At 47.9% G+C, this 18,924-nt stretch overlaps 1 protein-coding gene across 6 annotated transcripts in view; it reads right to left on the bottom strand.

Moving 5' to 3' along the window:
* Window positions 1–1,957: 1,957 nt before the first annotated feature.
* The window catches only part of Vti1a (vesicle transport through interaction with t-SNAREs 1A), a 301,616-nt gene continuing 284,649 nt past the window's right edge, over window positions 1,958–18,924 (bottom strand). For all 6 annotated transcript variants that reach the window (XM_076924729.1, XM_076924657.1, XM_076924746.1 and 3 more), the window contains one exon: window positions 1,958–5,438. Coding sequence is in view for 3 of the 6 variants with exons in the window: in XM_076924657.1 (XP_076780772.1) it covers window positions 5,345–5,438 (94 nt within the window). In the remaining 3 variants the exon portion in view is untranslated. The remainder of the gene's footprint in view (window positions 5,439–18,924) is intronic.

Genomic DNA, 18,924 nt, shown 5'->3' with positions numbered 1-18,924 from the left:
CTGGCTGCTCTCAAGGAAAGGCACAGAGGGCTCAGAGTGACCGACTCTCCTGATCTTGTTTGAGCTGAGCCCACTGCCCCAACTCCTGGCTGGATCTCCCAGTTCACTCTCTAGTCCTTTGCTCCAAGACCCCACCCATCTTGTTTTGGCCATGTGCCTCTGGTAAGCTGGCCCTGACTGGAATCATAAGGGAGAGGGGCTGCCCCAGTCCCACAGTGTGAAGGGTGCCCCTGGATGCCTGGGCTCCAGGTACACACTCATTTCCTGTCTGGGCTGGATGCTCCCGGCCACCCTCGATCACCCATCTTGGTGCAGTGGCTATGTGCTTCAGACCTGTATGGATCTGTTCACCAAATCACCTTGGCCTACTGATCACATTACACGGATAGCTTAGCCAGTGTCACTGTGCAGGGCCCGATGCATCTCAGGCGAGAGACAGAAACATAAGCCTTGGGTCAGGTTAAAATGAGCAGGTCATAGCACAGGGTGAGGTCAGGTCAGAGGACAGTTTCCTGTCTCAGGCAGTACCTTTCCACTGGGGGTGGCTTACCACACCATCTTCCTTCCCATTGGGAAAAATAGTTCTGGCATGTCTTCTGCTGAGGCGTGGAGGTCTCTGTAAGGGAGGTGAGTTGTCACGTGACTAATGTGGACTAGAGCCTGGAGGCCCTGCAGACCCAAGTGCGGCCACTATTTCTACATCTGCGGTGATCGAGAGGATCTGAGAGGAGGTCTTATGCCTGCCTGGCCAGCACAGGACTACTGCAGGACCCATCTGTCCTTGGTGAGCGATGCTCAGACCTATAGTACCCAGCAAAGAGCACACTCGTCATCTAAGGGATGGGGTGGGAGGCACTCCAGCACGGGATGGAGAAAAGGCCTCTTGTCCCTGTTTTTACCAGAGCACCCCAGTCCTGAAGGCTGTGGCTTCCATGTTACATAAGGTAAACAAATGAACCGCAGACTAGATACAGCAGGGATGTGGCAGAGGACTGACTGGCTGATTTCGGATGACCACGATAGGGCTTTGTTCTCTCGGGCCCCTTGAGGTTGCAGGCCCTGGAAAAGCCGATCAATTCACCGATGGCAAGCCCCAGGAACGGAAAGGGTGGAAGGTCAGTCCGTGTGCAGTCGTTAGGGAAGCTTGGGTAGGAGCGAGCTGGCTATAGAGGCTGGAGACGCCCAGCACACCTTCCTGGGCCAGCAACCCAGATGCAGGCATCTGCCTTTAGGCCTTTCCTGCTTGCCCTCACTGAAGACCAGTCTCTTCCAATGACACTCTCAGCTGAAAGGCAAGGCCAGTGGCCCTTGGGCTGGGGACCCAGCACTTCCTGTCAAAGCAGCCTGGGCCACAAACAACCTACAGTCCCTGGCTGTGGGACTCTCCAGATAACATTTTGCCACCTCTGTTCCCAGGCAGAGCACCCGGAGAGGCTAATCAGTTCACCGGTAAGCGATGAGGAAATCACTGCCCTCAATTCTCAGCTACGTAGTCAAACTACTATAAATATTTATGATGGGAAATTTTATTATTTAAAAATTCCCCTCTAAATTTCCAGTAAGTCCATCGAAGAATGCCTGCCAAACAGGTTGCAAATTAAGAACAATTATTTTTCTCTTCCGCATTTAAATGTAACTTAGAGCTGAAGTCATTGAAAGGGGTTAACATCAACCTTAATTAAATATTAAAGTGTGCCTGTACCTGCTGCTATTGTTGCCCCTTCGAATAAGATATAACCTATTTTTGACAAGTTTTCATCTTTCTCTGTGGAAGACACTACATGAAACCAAATCAGTGGCAAAGAGGAGAGTAATGAATAATCTATTTCATATTCCAACAGTACCCAGGGCTCGGAGTGGAAAAATATTCAGTCAGATGATGGCAAGAGGCTGCTGGGGTACCACATGACACAGCTAATGTTTAAATAATAATAATAAAAAAGCGATAAACAAATCATTAGCCCTTAACAGTTGTTTAATGCAATTTGTTAATGAACGCAATGGCGGGGACTGATAATGAAAGACAATAAAAGCGTCTAAACAGGCGCCAAGTCGCTGGCCATGCGCAATTATTTCCTTGTCAAGTTTTTATGATTTAATGAGCCCCTCTGGGACTGACGGCTGTCAGTCAGTCGTGACTTTTTGACACCATTACAACTTCAAATACAGCAGCAGGCAGGCTGTTTTCCTCGGATTTGAAATACTGAAATGATCTGACAGTTTTAAAGAAAAGATGTGCAAAAGAGAGAGAGAGAGAGAGAGAGAGAGAGAGAGAGAGAGAGAGAGAGAGAGAGAGAAAGAAAGACAGTGGCTTCCTTTCTCTCCCTCCCTTCTTCCATGAGTTGGTAATCTCTGGATGCTGTTTGGTAATGAAAACCCAATCACGGAGGTCATTATCTGATGAGGTTTTTGGAGCAGGCAGGCTTTCCCCCTCTTTATTTCTTTACTTAATGATAACCCTCAACGGGCTCGCCCCGCATGGGACGGCCAGAGCCGCACAATTTTGTTCGCCATTAATTTCAGCCTTTGAAGCTCAGGGCTCAGAAGCAGTAGCAAAGCAAACCCCCCACCAAGCTGGTTCCAAAATAAGACAATCCAGCCTGCCTGAAACAGAATAGCAAATGGCCTCGCAGCCCAGGCCTGCCCGCTGACGTCAGGCCCGCTGTATCTGCAGGCATCCGCCCTCAACATGGAACATTTAAAACTCTTTACAACTTAAGAGACTTTAATTAAATTGCTTTTGATTCTGGAGCAGGGTTGCTTCCGCTTTATTTATACCGTCAGAGAAACTGTTTAGTCTGCATGAATTTTATATGGTGAGGGCTTCCTCCTCTTCCTCCTCCCCCATGCTGTCATTTTGTCCCCCCCCACCACCTCCCACACACTTTTAAACAAAGGCTCCCAACTTCACAAATATTCAATAACCGAAGTCTACATAACAGGAACCTAGAACCTTCCACACATAGACACCTGCTTCAGAGTTGAGTGCTTTCTCCCTTCCTTGGTGGGCAGGGAGATGGGAGGGTATTGCCCCGGCCCCAGGGCTCATCCATGTTCTTCATTCCCAGGGAATGTGATGTGCTGTTAGGTCAAGCATTATAGGTTCACAGATTTCCACTCCTACGATTGAGCTGAGCCAATATCACTGGTGATAGCCAAGAAAGCACCCGGCAGAGAGAGAGCCGCAGAGACGTGAGTGGCAGACACCTCCCTTACTTCTCATTTCATCAGCTTCAGCATGTTGGTGAAGTCCTTAGGGATCAGCAAGAGCCCGTGCTGAGCTACAGCCTGCCTGTTAGGTGGCCTTGGGAAGGTGTAACTTGGGAGGACAGAGGAAGGTGGGAGAGACAGCTCAGAACTTAGGTATATTCTTAACTAAGAACCAGTATTTCCAAGGAGGCCACCAGAGGCCTTGATCTCCTTCACCAGCATCAACATTGCAGACTGATGCTGTCTCCTTGCTTTTTAATGGTTTCTTTGATACATTTAGGATGTCCAGAATTCAGTTATCAGGATAAAAGGTTCTTGCTGAGCTGGTCCCTTTAGCTGACAGGAAAGGTAGCACAGCTCCCAGCCTGTATCCTCTGCTGTCCTACTTTGTTCAGCCCAAACCCTACGCCATCCTTCCAACACAGAGACTACACCTTTATTTACACAATAATAAATGATTCATCTGAACACATATAGGGCCTGCTTGTTTCTACTAGCACAAGTCCTCTGGTGGATTTTGTATTTCTTCTCTACTCTATAATGGTTCTCTTCTGAGAGTGTGTGTGTGTGTGTGTGTGTGTATGCGTGCCCCCACGCGCCTGTGTGTGTGGTGGGAGATCAACTGCACCGTGATCTTACTCCATGAGCACAGGTGGTTAGCATTTTTTATGAAGAGAGCAGGTTGGCTTTTCAAGAGTTCAAAGCTGCCAATTATATTAAAGAGACAGTGCATGCAGCCCTGCGAGGGCCTACGGAGTCTTAAGGACACATTTGCTTCATGACTGGAGGGGAAATGACCTCAGCTTGGGAACTTTTAAACCTGATCACAAATGAACTAATTTTGAACACAATTCCCAGTTACCTCAGACAGAAAGAAATGGGAGACGATGACGGAATGTGCTAGGGGTTTGCATGCATGGAGAGCCGAGGGGGTTTGCATGCATGGAGGAGAGCCGAGGCAGGCTTTGCTGCACGGCTGCCTCGAAAATGCAAGTGGTTCTTGTGTAGTAGTCACGATCCCTCATTCTTTGAAAGAGGCTGGTGGTTTTCTGTTTGTTTGCTTGATTGTTTGTTCTTTCCTAGTGGACCCGCCCATTTGTGTCACCACATTGTACACTTCACAGCGGTGGAGGAGCCCTGCTCAGGTTCTCCGAGTGACTCATGCTGTCTTTCCATACTGGAAGGGCTGAGCAAGAACCTTCTCAGACCTGCTTATACGAGGGCTGCTGTTGACTGAGCTCTTGTTAAAACTGAGAAGATACAGAAACAGGTCGGGGAAGATGTGGTCACAATTAAATGCTGTGCCAATGCTCATGCTGCCAGCAAATCCTGGGGCGGGGGCATTTGGGGAAGGTGAGGGAATATTTCTTGTTGCCAGTAACCAAAGTTGGGAAAAGTGGGCACTGAGCGGCTTCAGAAAAACAAAACAAAACAAAACAAAACAAAACAAAAAAACCACCTCTTGGGCAAAATATACATACACACATATGTGTATACAAAATATACATACACACATATGTATATACAAAATATACATATGCAATAAAAAACCAGGGAAAGGGCTAAATCAATTCTCTGGACGAGTGACAGTAAATCTGCTCCTTTGTAATAAAGTCGCAGAGGCAGGGTGCTGCACTGACGATGCTGGGAACGGGCGCGGCTGACCAGTAGCTGCTCACTGGCTCTGGCCTTTGATTTTTCTGGCATTTAATCCATGGACCGCGTAAAAAGACTGTTTGGTAAAGAGAGGTACGTGACACACAGGAGCTCCTGTGACTGAGTCACCATGGCCTCTCTCAAACCATGACCCCAGGCATGTCCACAAGGTAAGGAAGAACGTTACCAAAGCTATTTTGGACAGCTTATGAAGTTACCTAAAGGCAAATAAGCATTCACCTTTACCTATAAAAAACAACAAATCTGGGCAAAGACCAACCTCAGAAAGGAAACCAACCCACATGCAGACAGGAATAGAAAATGCTTTTACGCTCTCTGCACTCAGCTCAACAGTGGTAAGGGAGAGACAGAGGGTCACTCGGGGCCTGTCAGCACGAAAGAATGATTCATGTGACCATTTTGTCTTAATTACTCAGAACAAGCCAAGATCACTGTTTATCAAGGGAGAGCAGATGCATCAGTGTCCTTTGACAAAAAAAGTGATGGCCGTCAGGATGCTGATGACCACGATGATCCCCAGGATGACGAGCAGGATGCGGTTTTGGATGATTCTGTGGGAGACAGAAGAAAAACGCACATGGATGAATGAATGGGATTCTGCCAAACACTGCCCAAGCCAAGCTGGCTAAAGAAACTACAGCCTGTGAGTATGCACACACATTCAGTCCCACAGACACAGACACATGCACAGACACACAAACATACACACAGCCACATACACTCACAGACAGATACATACACACACACACACACACACACACACACACAATCATAGCCACACAAACATACACACAGCCACCACATATACAGATACAGACAGACAGACAGACAGACAGACAGACAGAGAGAAAGAGAGAAAGAGAGGGAGGGAGAGGGAGAGGGAGAGGGAGAGGGAGAGGGAGAGGGAGAGGGAGAGGGAGAGGGAGAGGGAGAGGGAGAGGGAGAGGGAGAGGGAGAGGGAGAGGGAGAGGGAGAGGGAGGAGAGAGAGATTCCAGTTCTACGAACAACTCCATGGTATTTGCACTCAGAGAATGCTTACCAAAAAGCTAAGGGGAATCACAGGCTTTCCAGGATCTGGGTACCATGTAGCCTCCTTAAGTGATCAAGGGCCCCACGTGAACATTTCTTTTTAATTTAGAATGTGAGACAAGCCTTACTCTCTCTTTTTTTCCCCCAGTGTTTCCCATGAAAAAAGAAGACTCCAAGGAAACTTGTCAGTGAGGTACTTACCTGAACAAAAATACCCCAGGAAAAGTGAGAGAGACTTAGCGGGGAGAGGATGGGATTAAGAAGCAAGTGTCAAACGTGCAGCTCAGGTTGTGAGGCCGTCACCTGTCAGCGAGGCTCATGGCTTCGTCAAGCCAGGAGGAAACGTTACATATGCTCCCCAGTGCAAAAAAGATGGAAATGAGAGCTAACAGAACGTCCTCAAGGTGCCTGGCAAGCCACTGTGGGTAGGCCCTCTAGGGGCTGCTGGTCCCTCGGTCCAGCCCTGCAGATGCTGACCTCAGAAAGACAAGTAGAGGAGACACACGCTCTGGATGCCTGCAGCGTGCTTCCGCTGAAAGTGATTTCATAATTTGTTACCTCATTCGGAGAAAAGAGGTCGCACACCACAACGCTTTGTTGAGTCTTTCAAAGGGAACCTGGGTCAAACAGCCTCGCCCACGCTCCCTGCTCTTACAGAGCACACAGAAATAGAAACCCAAAGGGGCTGGCCGTCTAGCCGACTGCCCACCCAGCTTCAAGCCTGCAGCAACTCCATCCCACCTACCCAGAGGCACATGCAGAGTTCTATGTCCTCCTACGCACATGAGACCCTGGACAGGGTCTTCTGCAGGGAGGGGCATGTGGGGCTGAGTCAGACCTCTACTGAGCATTTTTAGAGGAACCTTCACAGCGTCCCTGCCGGCCCGGAATGGAGGATGACATCAGGTTGCTGTTTTGGTGGCATTCTTCCCTCCCACCTTTCCTTCTTCACGGGTGGATGGATACTGTCCCATTAGAGTGGTCCATTCCCCTGTGGCCCCTAACTGGACGGGTTCCCTCTCTTCCTGACAGGTTACAAAATGATCGCCATTTGCTGACACGTCTTCCGCAAAGCTGCTTGAGCAGCCATGTCCGCTCCTCTCGCAGGAGATGAATGGTGTGCGCTGTCCTCATTTATCACGGGAGGCTCCGTGAAGAGCTGCCTTGTTTATTTCTTCTTGTCCCACTAGAAAGCCTGTGCCCGACATTAATTCTTCTGTGATGACAGCTAATTCAGACTTAACAGGCCATATTTACCCAGGGGGCAGGAAGAAATCTCTGTCCCACTCAGTAAGTAAATAAGAATAGGATTCCAGTTTATTAAGGCGAAGCTAACTAGAAACGCTGGCTGGACTACTTAGGCTTCCTTTAACATTCAAGTTGGTTTATCTCCTTTTCTCTAGGAGGGAGGCAAGTCTTCGGAGCAGTCCCTGCAGCTCGCATTGGCTGAGGTCACTGTTCAAACCTATGTTTACCACACGTGCCAGATTTACAAAAGAAATCAGTAAAACCAAGTCTCAGCAGTAAAGCATATTCAAAGCATGAAACTTTAAAAGTTCTGCCATTGGTAACCTGTCATAGTGTGATTCTTAGTGTGGTTGTGTGCCACGCACAGCATGGGATGAGGGCCACAGGCATCCAAGATGGACAGGCAGGATGGTTAACTATGGGTGCTACTAGATTAGTCTGGAACATAGTACGGGAGTCCCCTGACCCCAACTTTTCTTACTAGGGGTTTCCCCTGCCTTGTGCAGCCGTGCCTGCAGGTATCCCTATAGCTGCGCCTCTGCTGCTCTGATGATCTGTTTGTAGTGGCCATGTAGAATTCATCTCTAAAGCTTGGACATCATGCTTTAGATGTGGCTGGCACTTGGGAGCAGGAGGGAGAACTAACTTCCCAAGGCCTGTGACGACAGACCATGGCCCTGGTCAGTGTAATAGTCCCATCCTAGGAAGAATGCATGAGAGATCTGGGCAAATTCACTTGGCAGGAAAATCTTAGGGTAGGAAAGAAGGTCAAAGTTGAAATGAGCCCCTGAAGATGGAGCTACGCTCTACAATGCCTTCGCAGAGCTGCCCTGGCTCCTCTCCCAGAAGGTGGAGAAATGACTGGCCAGCCAGGCTCTTGAGTGCGCACCCGTGGAAGACATCAGTGCTACTACAGAAAGGGGTGCCGGACATCTGAGATACAGGGCAGGGGGCAGAAGGGATGCCGGACATCTGAGATACAGGGCAGGGGGCAGAAGGGATGCCGGACATCTGAGATACAGGGCAGGGGGCAGAAGGGATGCCGGACATCTGAGATACAGGGCAGGGGGCAGAAGGGATGCCGGACATCTGAGATACAGGGCAGGGGGCAGAAGGGATTAGAACACAGAGGGGCTGGGCCATCAGCCTATCGAAGTGCTTCAGCAAACATGTCTCTCTAGGGACAGAAAATGACCCACCTGAGTGGACAAGACTGATCCAGAGGGGAAAGGAGACATAAAGGCTGGCAGTGGCAGACCCCGGCTGTGAGGAAGCTTGGGGAACAGTTGCTGGCCATTGCTGCTGGCCAATCCCGATCACTCTGGGCAACAGAACCGAATGCAGACTTGTAGAGTTGGGAGGAATCAGAAAAGCCAGCCAGGTCAAGGAACTCTGCTAGCAAGCCAGAGAAGAACTTTGGGGGCAGCCCCAAGTAACTCGCTGTTTACTCTGGGTAAGGAGCCTTGATGTCTCACCAGGCCAGCAGCAAGCAGTCTTAATGTCCCTCTTGAAAATGCAAAGTGTGTTTACCCAGTAAATAATTTAAGAAAGAGTATACACTTGAAAGAAGATGTCCACTGAACCAGCCAGGCTGAATCGCCTCCAGGCAGAAACCCATGCATCTGCATGCTGCATTCTATCAAGTGAGCACTCTGTGGCTTTAAAAGAATGCAGAGGCAAATTAAAAGGAATGTGGGCCCGGAACATCAAAAATTCTCCAAGTTTACATTATGAATCACAGTGCTGTTGATATAAGATGAATTAACCATTTACTTTGAGGTTAAGCTCACACAGTATTATTGAAAACACTGATCCTTATGTGGAACCTGGGGAGCAGTTAATCTCCCATTGCCCAGCTCCTCCCCTTCTGGAGACTGCTCCTGTGTGTGGCATGCAGAATCACAGAAGTCTGCTTCATGAGGAGGAGGCAGGTGGCTCCCTCATCTCCTCTGGCGTGAGGGGTAAGGAGATGGTACTGCAGAGGACACTCTTCGGGGTGCTTCTCGAGATGTCCAGCACTCACGACCCTGACCTGGTCCTTAGTACTGTGCCTTAGCATGGTATGCAGTTGACTTTCGGTGTCCCATCCTCTAGTGGAATCCCTGTCTCCATATTTTGATGTTGAGCCTGAACATTCCTGAGACTGCAGTGACAGGACACAGGACCTGCACCCCAGGGCTATCACCTGGACGGTCACTGCCCTGTGGCCTTTCCTGGTTCCACAGGGGACTTGTTCAAAGGTGATAGGTCTGGGGATTGCTTGTTACTGCAGGACAACTACCATGCCTCTCTGTCACAAGGGGAGGGGCCACCTAGGCACAGTGAAGCTTGGGGTGCCCACGGCCCAGCAGCTGTGGTCTGACGAAGGCTCGTAACTCCTTCCTTGATGATTCGTTTTTGTTTATTTATCTTCAAAGGTTGGTTTTAAAATACAGATATTAAAACTACATTTATTTATTTACATATTTATTTACTTGTATGTATGCCACAGTGTCCACGTGGAGGTCAGAGGGCAGCCTAGAGGACTTGGTTCCTTCCTTTCACTGTGTATAGCCTTCAACCAAAGTCAATTTAGCAGGTTTGGCACCTCTCTACCTTCCGGGTCACCTTGCCAGTCCAAAGATGGGCTCCTTTGCATCCAACTGGTCACAAGTCTTCTCATGGAAGTCCAGGAGCTTCTTCAGCTGAGGCTGCTGGGTGCTTATGGACAATGGTGTCCGTGAGCTCTTGGCAAGCGGCCCAGGTCACTCTGCATCCTGATAAGGAACAGGTAAGGGCCGGCTGCAGCATCCATAGGTCACTCTGCATCCTGACAGGAACAGGTAAGGGCCGGCTGCAGCATCCATACCACCCCTGGCTCCAGAGGTGGAGGCGCGGCCTAAGCAGGGACAGCCAGTGTGTTCACTCTGTTTCCTTGGCTATAGTGACTGAAGCCAGCCCAGCAGCCATTTTCTTTTCATGAGGAAGTCAGCCTAAGACACAAGCTTGCACATGGAAGGGCAGACAACTAGGTCCCCACCCTGAAGGCATGATAAACTTCTATAGCAAGCCACCCTTCCTTTGAACTTTGATTAATATGAGAAAATAAATTAACTTCATTTTTCAAGACTGTTTGATTTGGGTCTTCTATTATTTGTAACCAAAGAGCACTTCAGGTTGAGTCAGTGAGCTTCCTCACCGTGCCTTTGATCTATGGTGCCCTCTAATAAGGGCTTCCGGACTGTGCCATCTCGAGCTTGGATTTCCCTGCGCTTTGCTTCCCACTATGCTAACCACACAGGTGTCTGATTTTTCTGTTTCTGTGAAGTTTTCTCCAGTAGAAAGTGGCCCTTCCACAGCCCGAATCTCTTTTATCTTTTGTATCTCTCTGACATAGAGCTTGGTAGAGATGTTTTAACAAAAAGAAGGAAAAAAAAAAAAAAAAGGAAAAAAAAAAAAAAAAAAAAAGCTTGTGCAAGGTTTGGCTGTGTAGACACCCAAAGTTCCAGCTACTTGGGAAGCTGAGGCAGGGGATCAGGGTCATATGAGCCAAAGAGCCTGAGGACTGAGGTTACCTGGGAGACAGACTATGACCTTGAAGGGGTCCTTGCACATAAGCACATCGTAGGGCTTAGCTCCTGGCCACTGTCCAGTAAGAATGACTGCAGGGCCCTCGCTCGTACACGAGGGTGGGCACAGCTTGTACCTTCCCTTGAGCCTGCACTGGGGTGGGCTTCATCTTGGCTCACAGGCAACTCCTCCCAGTTAAAACTCTCTCTATTTCTTGCACAAACAAGTGTTCAAAAGCTGGCCTGACACCCAAACCACAAAATCTGCTGGGGATTTCCCTAGAGAACCAAGAGAAAAGTCCAGTCCCTCTCTACTGGGTCTGTCTGCAGGAACAATGGTGGCCTACTGAAGATGATGCTAACCATGGCGCTGGAGAGAAGCATGACTCCTGCCAGGGGAGCACGGGGCCAACGGACAGAGAGAAAGAAATGAAGACATCCTGCCAATCCTGGGTCTGTCTGTGAGCCCCACATCCGAAGGGTCACATTTAAACTGATCAGTTATAGACAAGGCCTTTTGATGTAGGCAACTTTAGTTGGAAATTTTCACCTTCAACCATATTGGATTGGACAGTGTCCCCCCTGCCCCCGCCCCCCTTCTGCCAAAGTCAGCTCACCTGAAAGCTCATAAGGTGATGTCATTTATATGCAGTTGGCAACTAATTTTGTAAAAGGAGGTGCCATTTTGGGGCAAATGAGAGGTACCAGTTGCCAGAGATTGGAAAGATGCCTGGGAAACTTCCGAGGCTAGTGGGAAAGCACAGACAGGGGAGGATGCTGTTGCCTGCTCAGCTCACTGGGCTGTGGTCCTCATGGATTGATATCTAGTGGGCCCTCATGTTGACAGTTTCCCCAGCAGGACTGAGCCTTATCTCCAAGGTGAGAACATCAACATCAAAAGGGAAAGTCAGGTTTCCCATTGGCCAGCTCAGATCCCTCCCCAGCCTGGGAAGGCAGCCAACAAGTACCTGTCAGACACTGAGAGGTCCAGGGGGTTTGATCAGTGATGTGTAGCCACACTGAGCTCTACACAGCCGAGTGTGTACCGCAGGCGATAGCCTGGGTGCTGCAGCCACTTCCATTCTTAAATATGGACTTGGCGACAGCAGGAGGCCTGGTGAGCAGCTTTGCTGGCTACCAGTTTCACATAGGATCAAGGAGGCTTGCTTCCATCAAAAGACTTGGACAGTCTTGAAGAGAATTCGATAATGACGCTCCAGAAATGCAAGGTGTGTGCAGTTCCTTCCAGGAGCTGGCAAAGGTCTCTGGACTTAGGCCTAGATTCTTGATTTTAGAGGACAGGACTGTGAAGCCCCGAGGGCTCTAATGATAAGTCCCAGGCACACTCTTGTCTCATGGGGATACTCCTCATCCGAGTGGCCAGTGCTACTAGGAGCACGAGGAGCAGCTAGGAGCTCACACTAAGAACCAGAGACAGTGTACTGGGAATAGTCAAAGGTTCTGAAACCTCAAAGCCCACCCCGAAGGCTACAATAGACCCCCACAAACAGAGCCACCAACTGAAAACTTAGTATTCAGATGCCAGATCCCATGGGGGGACATTCTCCTTTAAACCATGACATCCATGTGAATGGATAATGGTGACCTGGAGCTCACCAGCAGTCCCATCTTTTACTGAGCCTGATTTCATCCCATCTCCATATAATAGGAAGAGGGCCATGGGGTGGCTGCAAATAGTTGTCCCCAAAATCCAGACTGAGGCTTAGAGAGAAAAGCGGAGGAAGACAAAAGATGCCTTTTCATGAAACATGAATTGCTTAATTTATGAGGTGTCCTGTCTCTGAGATAGATCCTCTCTACAGATGAGGCTGGTCTTGAACTCTCAGTGCTCTGCCTGCCTCTGTCCCCACAAGGGCTGGAATTAAAGGTATTCATCACCACACCAGGTAGTCTTATGCTTTTTCTCAATCTGGTCTCCCCTTTGGTTCTTTAAAGAATGAGTCCTGAGGTTTCTGCCTTTCTTCGAAATTATTCTTATGTAACATGCTTGGAGCTAGAAGCTTTCCAGATTTTTGGAATATTTATACAGACAGATCTTACCAGTTGGATATCTTTAGTATAAAAATCTGAAATGTCTGAAGTACAAACTTTTCTGAGCACCGAGTTTCAGATAGGAGATTTCGGACCATAGACTCTCAGTTTATGATACATATAATATGGTCATTAACCAAAGTCAACCAGCTCTTTCCTTAGTGTCTAATGTAAATACCTGTGTTGTTTTCTCCTCCTCCTCCTTCCTCTCTTCCTCTTCCTCCTGTTCTTCCTCTTCCTCCTCCTTCTTCTCTTGTTTGCTTTTCTTTTCCACCCACCAGAGCACTGGTTTTTAAGGACGTCTCTCCTCTGTTCCAGGCACACACACGGTCACCTGAGCTGTGAGGAGGAGGGAATGTCGTCCTGTGGAACAGCTCACTAACGTCTTCTCAAAGGCTCTGCTATTGGCCTTGTGCTACATAATTTTTTTTAAAATTACTTCTCCCCAACTGTTATAGATGAGCAGCCATGTCATAGGAAGGCTTCAGGCCTGTGCAGATGTAATGAATGTGACTGCTGGTGCCAGTGTTAGGAGAGAGCAGTTGGTGGAACAGGTTGGCCTCACTAGTGACCTTGGGAAAGGATGGAAGGGCTGTTGGAAGGAGCCCTGGTATCTTCAGGTAGTGTCCCTCACAGAAGCCATCTCATCAGGGATGTTGATTGTGTTCATGATGTCATCTTGTCTTCTCAATGACTCTCATTTATTAGAACCCTCACTGGATGGCTTAGGCCCATCCAGGGAGAAGGTGACACTCACTTAAGCAGGCAGTTAACTGTGACTGAGTCAGCGTGAGCTCCTCCACACATAGGCTTGGTGCTTCTCAGTTCTCTATCTCCTGTTGAGTACACTGTGAGGGAGTACTTGAGGGGGTCTTACCCACACTTGGTCCTTGAAAAGCAACCTTCCTGTCTGTCTTCCCAGCTGGCAAGCCTCACCTCCCAGCTCAAGGGCCTCCAGATTCCTCAGACTCCAGAGAAGTCATGACTGTATCTGTTTGGTGGGTGAGCATCACCTTAGGATCCAGATGACCTAATCTATAAAATCTCACACGTTTTAAATATTGGCAACTACGTCAACACTTTCTTAAACTGAGTTACCAGACAAAGCACATGTGAATGGCAGACAGAGAGTGTGGGACTTGTTGGGAACTCCTAATTATGACCAAGAATAAACTGGATGCGAAGGGGAGCAGGCTGTGCAACAGTCCCACCTTTCTCCTTGGAGACTGGAAGCCCAGCCCTCCTGACCCTGTGGCTCTCAGAAGCCAGAGGAGCAGCCTGTATGTGAGCATCAATAGCCTGGCCTTGCACTGAAAGTATCTAAACTTATCCCATAACCAGTTTTTAGCTACCATGCTGAAGGCCAGGCAGGGGTCAACAGTACTCACAACCCATCCTGCATATCCTTTGTAGGCACTCCCGAGGTCACGGGAGCACAGGCAGAGGTCAGGCTCAGACTGCACATCTGCAGCCTCTTGACCTTCACAGTCTTGGCTTGGAGAAATCCGGCTGCTGATTCCCAACAGCAGGCCCAACATTGTGAGATGTATTCAGAAGGGGTCTCTAATAGCGCTGGATGGCAAAGAAAGTTTGCAGGATTGCCTCTACCCATAGTCTGTGGAGAAGTCTGTGCCCCTGTTTTTCTATCTCTAAAGTCACTGTCCAGAGAACGAAGAGACCTGGGTGCTCTTGAGGACTAGCACCTGGGAGACAACTTGATACAACTGAATAACAGAGCTGAGAGACGCCTCATGGCTTCTACACTCTGGGGTCCCCAATGCTGCAGTAAGTAAGAACACTGTGATCAATCAGATGGACTGTGTGTGGGGCTAAGTTGAAGGCGCCCACTGGGGACTCTGCCCTCCAGCTCCCTAGCCTTCATTCTCACAATGGAAGGCGAAATCTGAGCCCCTACTAGCTAACAGATGACAAGCTGGACTCTAATAAACACTGGCGGACTTGTCAAAGGTGCGGTGACAGGAAGGGATTGCTCAGAAGCCCAAGGGCTGGGCAGGGGTGTGTGTGGGGGCAGACATCCATCTACCCTCTCCGTGGGAGCCAGTTCTGGATGTCCACATCAGCATGGGTAATTTCTAGAATCTACCCAAAACTCTGAACTAATGGGGAGGGGTAGGAGGGCCTAGGTTCATGTCACAGACAACTGCAGTAGATGTGGAGCCCCCTTTGTTTGTGGGTGTTTATGGCAGTTGTCTGAACAGTGTGGACCCCTTTAGTGAGAGCAGAAGCCATTTCTAGCCAGTGTACTACCTGAGACATTAGCACGGTGTGGCCCTTCCTTGAACAGTCTCAAGGATGTGTCTCTCTCTATATATGCTTTTGCAGATGCTTTAAAGCCTGGGAAACAATCAAGCTGAGGCCATCTCTGAGATGCCTCTAAAAGAACCCACTTGGAGACAGATAAAAATAATGAGAATCTTTCTGTCAGGAAAGATTTAGAAAATATCACGGGCATTATTAAAATTTAATTTTTTACTCGGCTTTTTGGTTCTCCCTTCCAGTGATAATGAGCACACAGGCGCACCTCCGCCCCGCTCGTACTTGTTCCGTGCAATAAATTCAGCCTCGCGTCTGAAGACATTTCAGACAACAGTTCTGACTGCTATAGGCTTGGTTTTCACCCTGTGCTGTGCTTTGAGTCTTCCCACAAAAAAAAAAAAAAAAAAAAAAAAAAAAAAAAAAAAAAAAAAAAAAAAAAAACAGTTCAGGAGATAATTTTCCACAAGGCCGGTGGACTAATAAAAATCAATTTTGCCCATCTGGTTCAGAGAAATCTTGGGTCTAGCTGAGGCAGAACTGCAGAATGGGAAGGAAAATAAAAATAGATCAATGTATCCACCAACGGCTTAGCTGATAGAGAACTATCAAATTAGCTGGTGAGAGGTGCTTGGCTCTAGAAATTCCTCCTCCTCCCTAGAGGAGCATATTTAGGGGTCCAGGAGGACCATTTGTTCTCCAGTGGTGGGAGGTGCTCAGAGTAACAATTCTTCCAAGGAGCTGTCTGTGCCTGGGCAGCAGAAAGACCCATGTCCTGACACAGAGGCTGATTTTGTAAAAAGCCCAGCTGGGTTTTACTTGAAGTGTTCCCAGGTCACAGGAATAGTGAGTCAAGATTCCATCGATGCATTTGACACCTGAGACTCTCCTTCTTTTCCGTGTATGCCTGAGCACTTTGGGGGATGCCTTTCTGATACTCTAAGTACTTCACATGAATTAATTTCATTATCATAGAGGCTCTATGGTAAAAGCATCATGGTTCCTATTTTTAGATTGGAAGACTGAGGTCTGGGGAGCTAACATGTCCAATGGCCCTCAAGCAGTCGCTGGCAAAGCAGCTACACATGGATGACCAAGTCATAAAGGCCACGCCCTGTGCTCAGCTCCTCGTGGCTGCCGAAGCAGGCGGGTCACTCTGCATTTATGAATAAGTCTGGAATAACAATGTCTGTCTTTCTCCCTTGCCTCATGGCTTCTGAGGATATCTGGATGAGACTATGCGTGCAAGAACAGAGCAGAAGCCACTGCTCAAAGAGATACAGGGATAGTGATTGATAATGTGACATTGGATGATGATGTGATATTGGTGCCTAACAATCACTGCAGATGCCACTTGGGTATTGAAGATTTTCAGAAAAGTGTACAAGTTCACTACACAGACCAAAGCAAGTCATCGATGATTCCCAAAGTGTCCGAGGTTTGCATCTCAGCACAGAGCATCTCACCCATGACATGTTAAGCAAAAAGTTAAGGTTGCACTTGTTAGTGTGTATTTTAAGAGCTCAATTTTAGCGAAGGAAAACATGTGTGTAAATGTAGAGGAGAAGTTGCAAACGCACATTTGAAACGTGAGGTGATTATGCCTAGGCAGTACGAACAAATTAATTCCTAAATATACATTTCTGCATATATGTCTATATCATATATTTCTACATCATATATTTCATTTCTACACATATATTTCTACAATTCTTTGCAGTTTGCAAATATTTTGAAATGAACACATACTATTTTTTAATCAGAAAATTCATTTCCTCCTCTGTCAAGCCTTTTATAGATAAGAATGAAAAATGGGGAAGGGTAGGGGTAGGAATGCGGGTCAGTGATAAAGTGTTTGCCTAGTGTGCAAGGAGGCCTGGGTTGGAACCCCAGGACTGCCAGGAAACAAACAAGGAAGTAAATACATTAAAAAAGAACAAAAATAAAAACACTGCATATTCTGATTACAGTTGTTTAAAATCTAGGAAAATACAAATTAACTTGAAATACATTTTGGGTCTTAAAAAAAAAATGAAGCATGACTCTATCAGACCTTAGCCAAGGGTGGAAGGTCTGCTCGGGACGTTTGCCACACGTTCCTCGAGGGAAACAGCACAGGTCAAGAAGCAAGAGGGACAGAGTGGACTTGGTGGAGGGGACAGGCTGGCGGCCAGTGTCGGAGGTATTAATGGTCCAGTCCCCGGCACAGAGACCTCAGAGGCAAAGCCATGCCTTTTGTTGGAGAACACTCCGTAGCTTAGCAGAGAAGTTTGTGAAACTCTCAAGCCCAAGCGCAGATTTCGGGCGGTGCCACCCAGGGAGAGATATTTAAGTATTTGGTTATATTTGTAGCATCTGCCATCCTCCATGCTTTGTTTTTATGACTTCTGCAGGACACAGGTTCCCTGTGACAAACAAACACGGGAGATGAAGTGTGGTACATTGGAATCATGTTGAATACCCCTGGCATAGAAACATTATAATATGCCCTAGAGATTATTCCAGGGCCAAGGAAAAACATTGCCCAATGTATGGTGCCTTAGAATGGGGAGCAGTTAGCGGCAAGGGCAGGAATTTACTTCATTTGTGAGGCTGTACACAGCCTCAGATGCTAACGCGCACTGATAGGAGATGCCAACATTTCAGCTTAAATCAGGACTGCAGCCCGTAACACGGACACTCTGCCTTTCAGCTGAAGATCATAAACAGCACAAACCCAGGTCTCTTCTCCTAATTGGGGAGCTTTTCTAATTTGCTTGTGATAGCTGCCTCATGTCGAACTAATCTTCCTCCGGTTAGCTCCTAATGCTGTCGGAAATAATCTGCTTATTCCTGCTCTGTCTGAAGCACTTTGTGTCTAACCTAACTCGCTTCCTTAACAGCCACAGCAAAACGGTGGCCACAGCTCAGCTGGGACTCCTGCACCACTGTGAGTGTGAAGACTGCATGTGCTCTAGACAGAAACCAGGTTAGGACGGGATCCCACATGGGTTTGGACTCAGCTCAGATGCTGAGATGCACGCTAGCCAAGCACAGACTCACAACTGAGGGCCTCATGTAGTAACTGTTTTGAACAGACAAGCCTTACCTAAAAATCTTGCTTAAACCCATGTAAGAGCTGCTGAAGTACTTGAGGGTGTGCACCCGTCTCTGTAAGCGCCACTGCTAACATCCAAACCGATTTCAGAGACACCCTTCTGTCTTATAGAGGCCCTGCCTCCAATCTGAGAGATTTAATTTGAGAGATTCCTGAGTTAGTCAGGAGGCATAACTGATAGCTATGCACAATGCTATCTTAATAGGAATCACTGATGTATTCTGAATCTGTTTTGATGTGTTGAGTTTTTGCAGAGTTTGAGAGACACAAATGTTACAGTTTTCAGAAGGTGCCAAGAATTCCAATACTCATAAAACAAGCTATGAGTTTCCTGAGTATCTGTGTGTGTACATGTGGGTGTGTGTGCACAGTACCAACACAGTCAGTGCTGAGTTACAAAGCACTAGGTACTGGAGTACCCAGATGAGAGTCAGGCTTTGTTCCCAGGAGGACTCCTGCATGTGTCTGTGACCTTGGGGAGAATGCCTTCTGCGCCTTGGCTCCTAATTCCTTCTCTGTGAAGATGCCGAGGTTTCCATGGATCAGGGCCCACAAAGACTGACTGTATTAGGAAGAGCCTACGCTTGCGAACAGAGAGGTTCTCATCCCTCTTCACACGCGTGTTTATTCTAAACAAGCAGGCACCACATCTCCTCCCCTTCTCTGCAGCACATTCCACTTGAAGGCTGCTCCCTGAGTTTCAGAGGTTACTGAAGGGGAAGAAAGTTATATTGTTTAATCCTACTTTATAAGAGTTTGCTCTTTTATTGGAGAACAGGCTCAGAACA

Source organism: Arvicanthis niloticus, chromosome 1, assembly GCF_011762505.2.
Source record: "Arvicanthis niloticus isolate mArvNil1 chromosome 1, mArvNil1.pat.X, whole genome shotgun sequence".
Classification (NCBI taxonomy): Eukaryota; Metazoa; Chordata; class Mammalia; order Rodentia; family Muridae; genus Arvicanthis; species Arvicanthis niloticus.
This window is presented reverse-complemented; position numbering and strand designations above follow the sequence as displayed.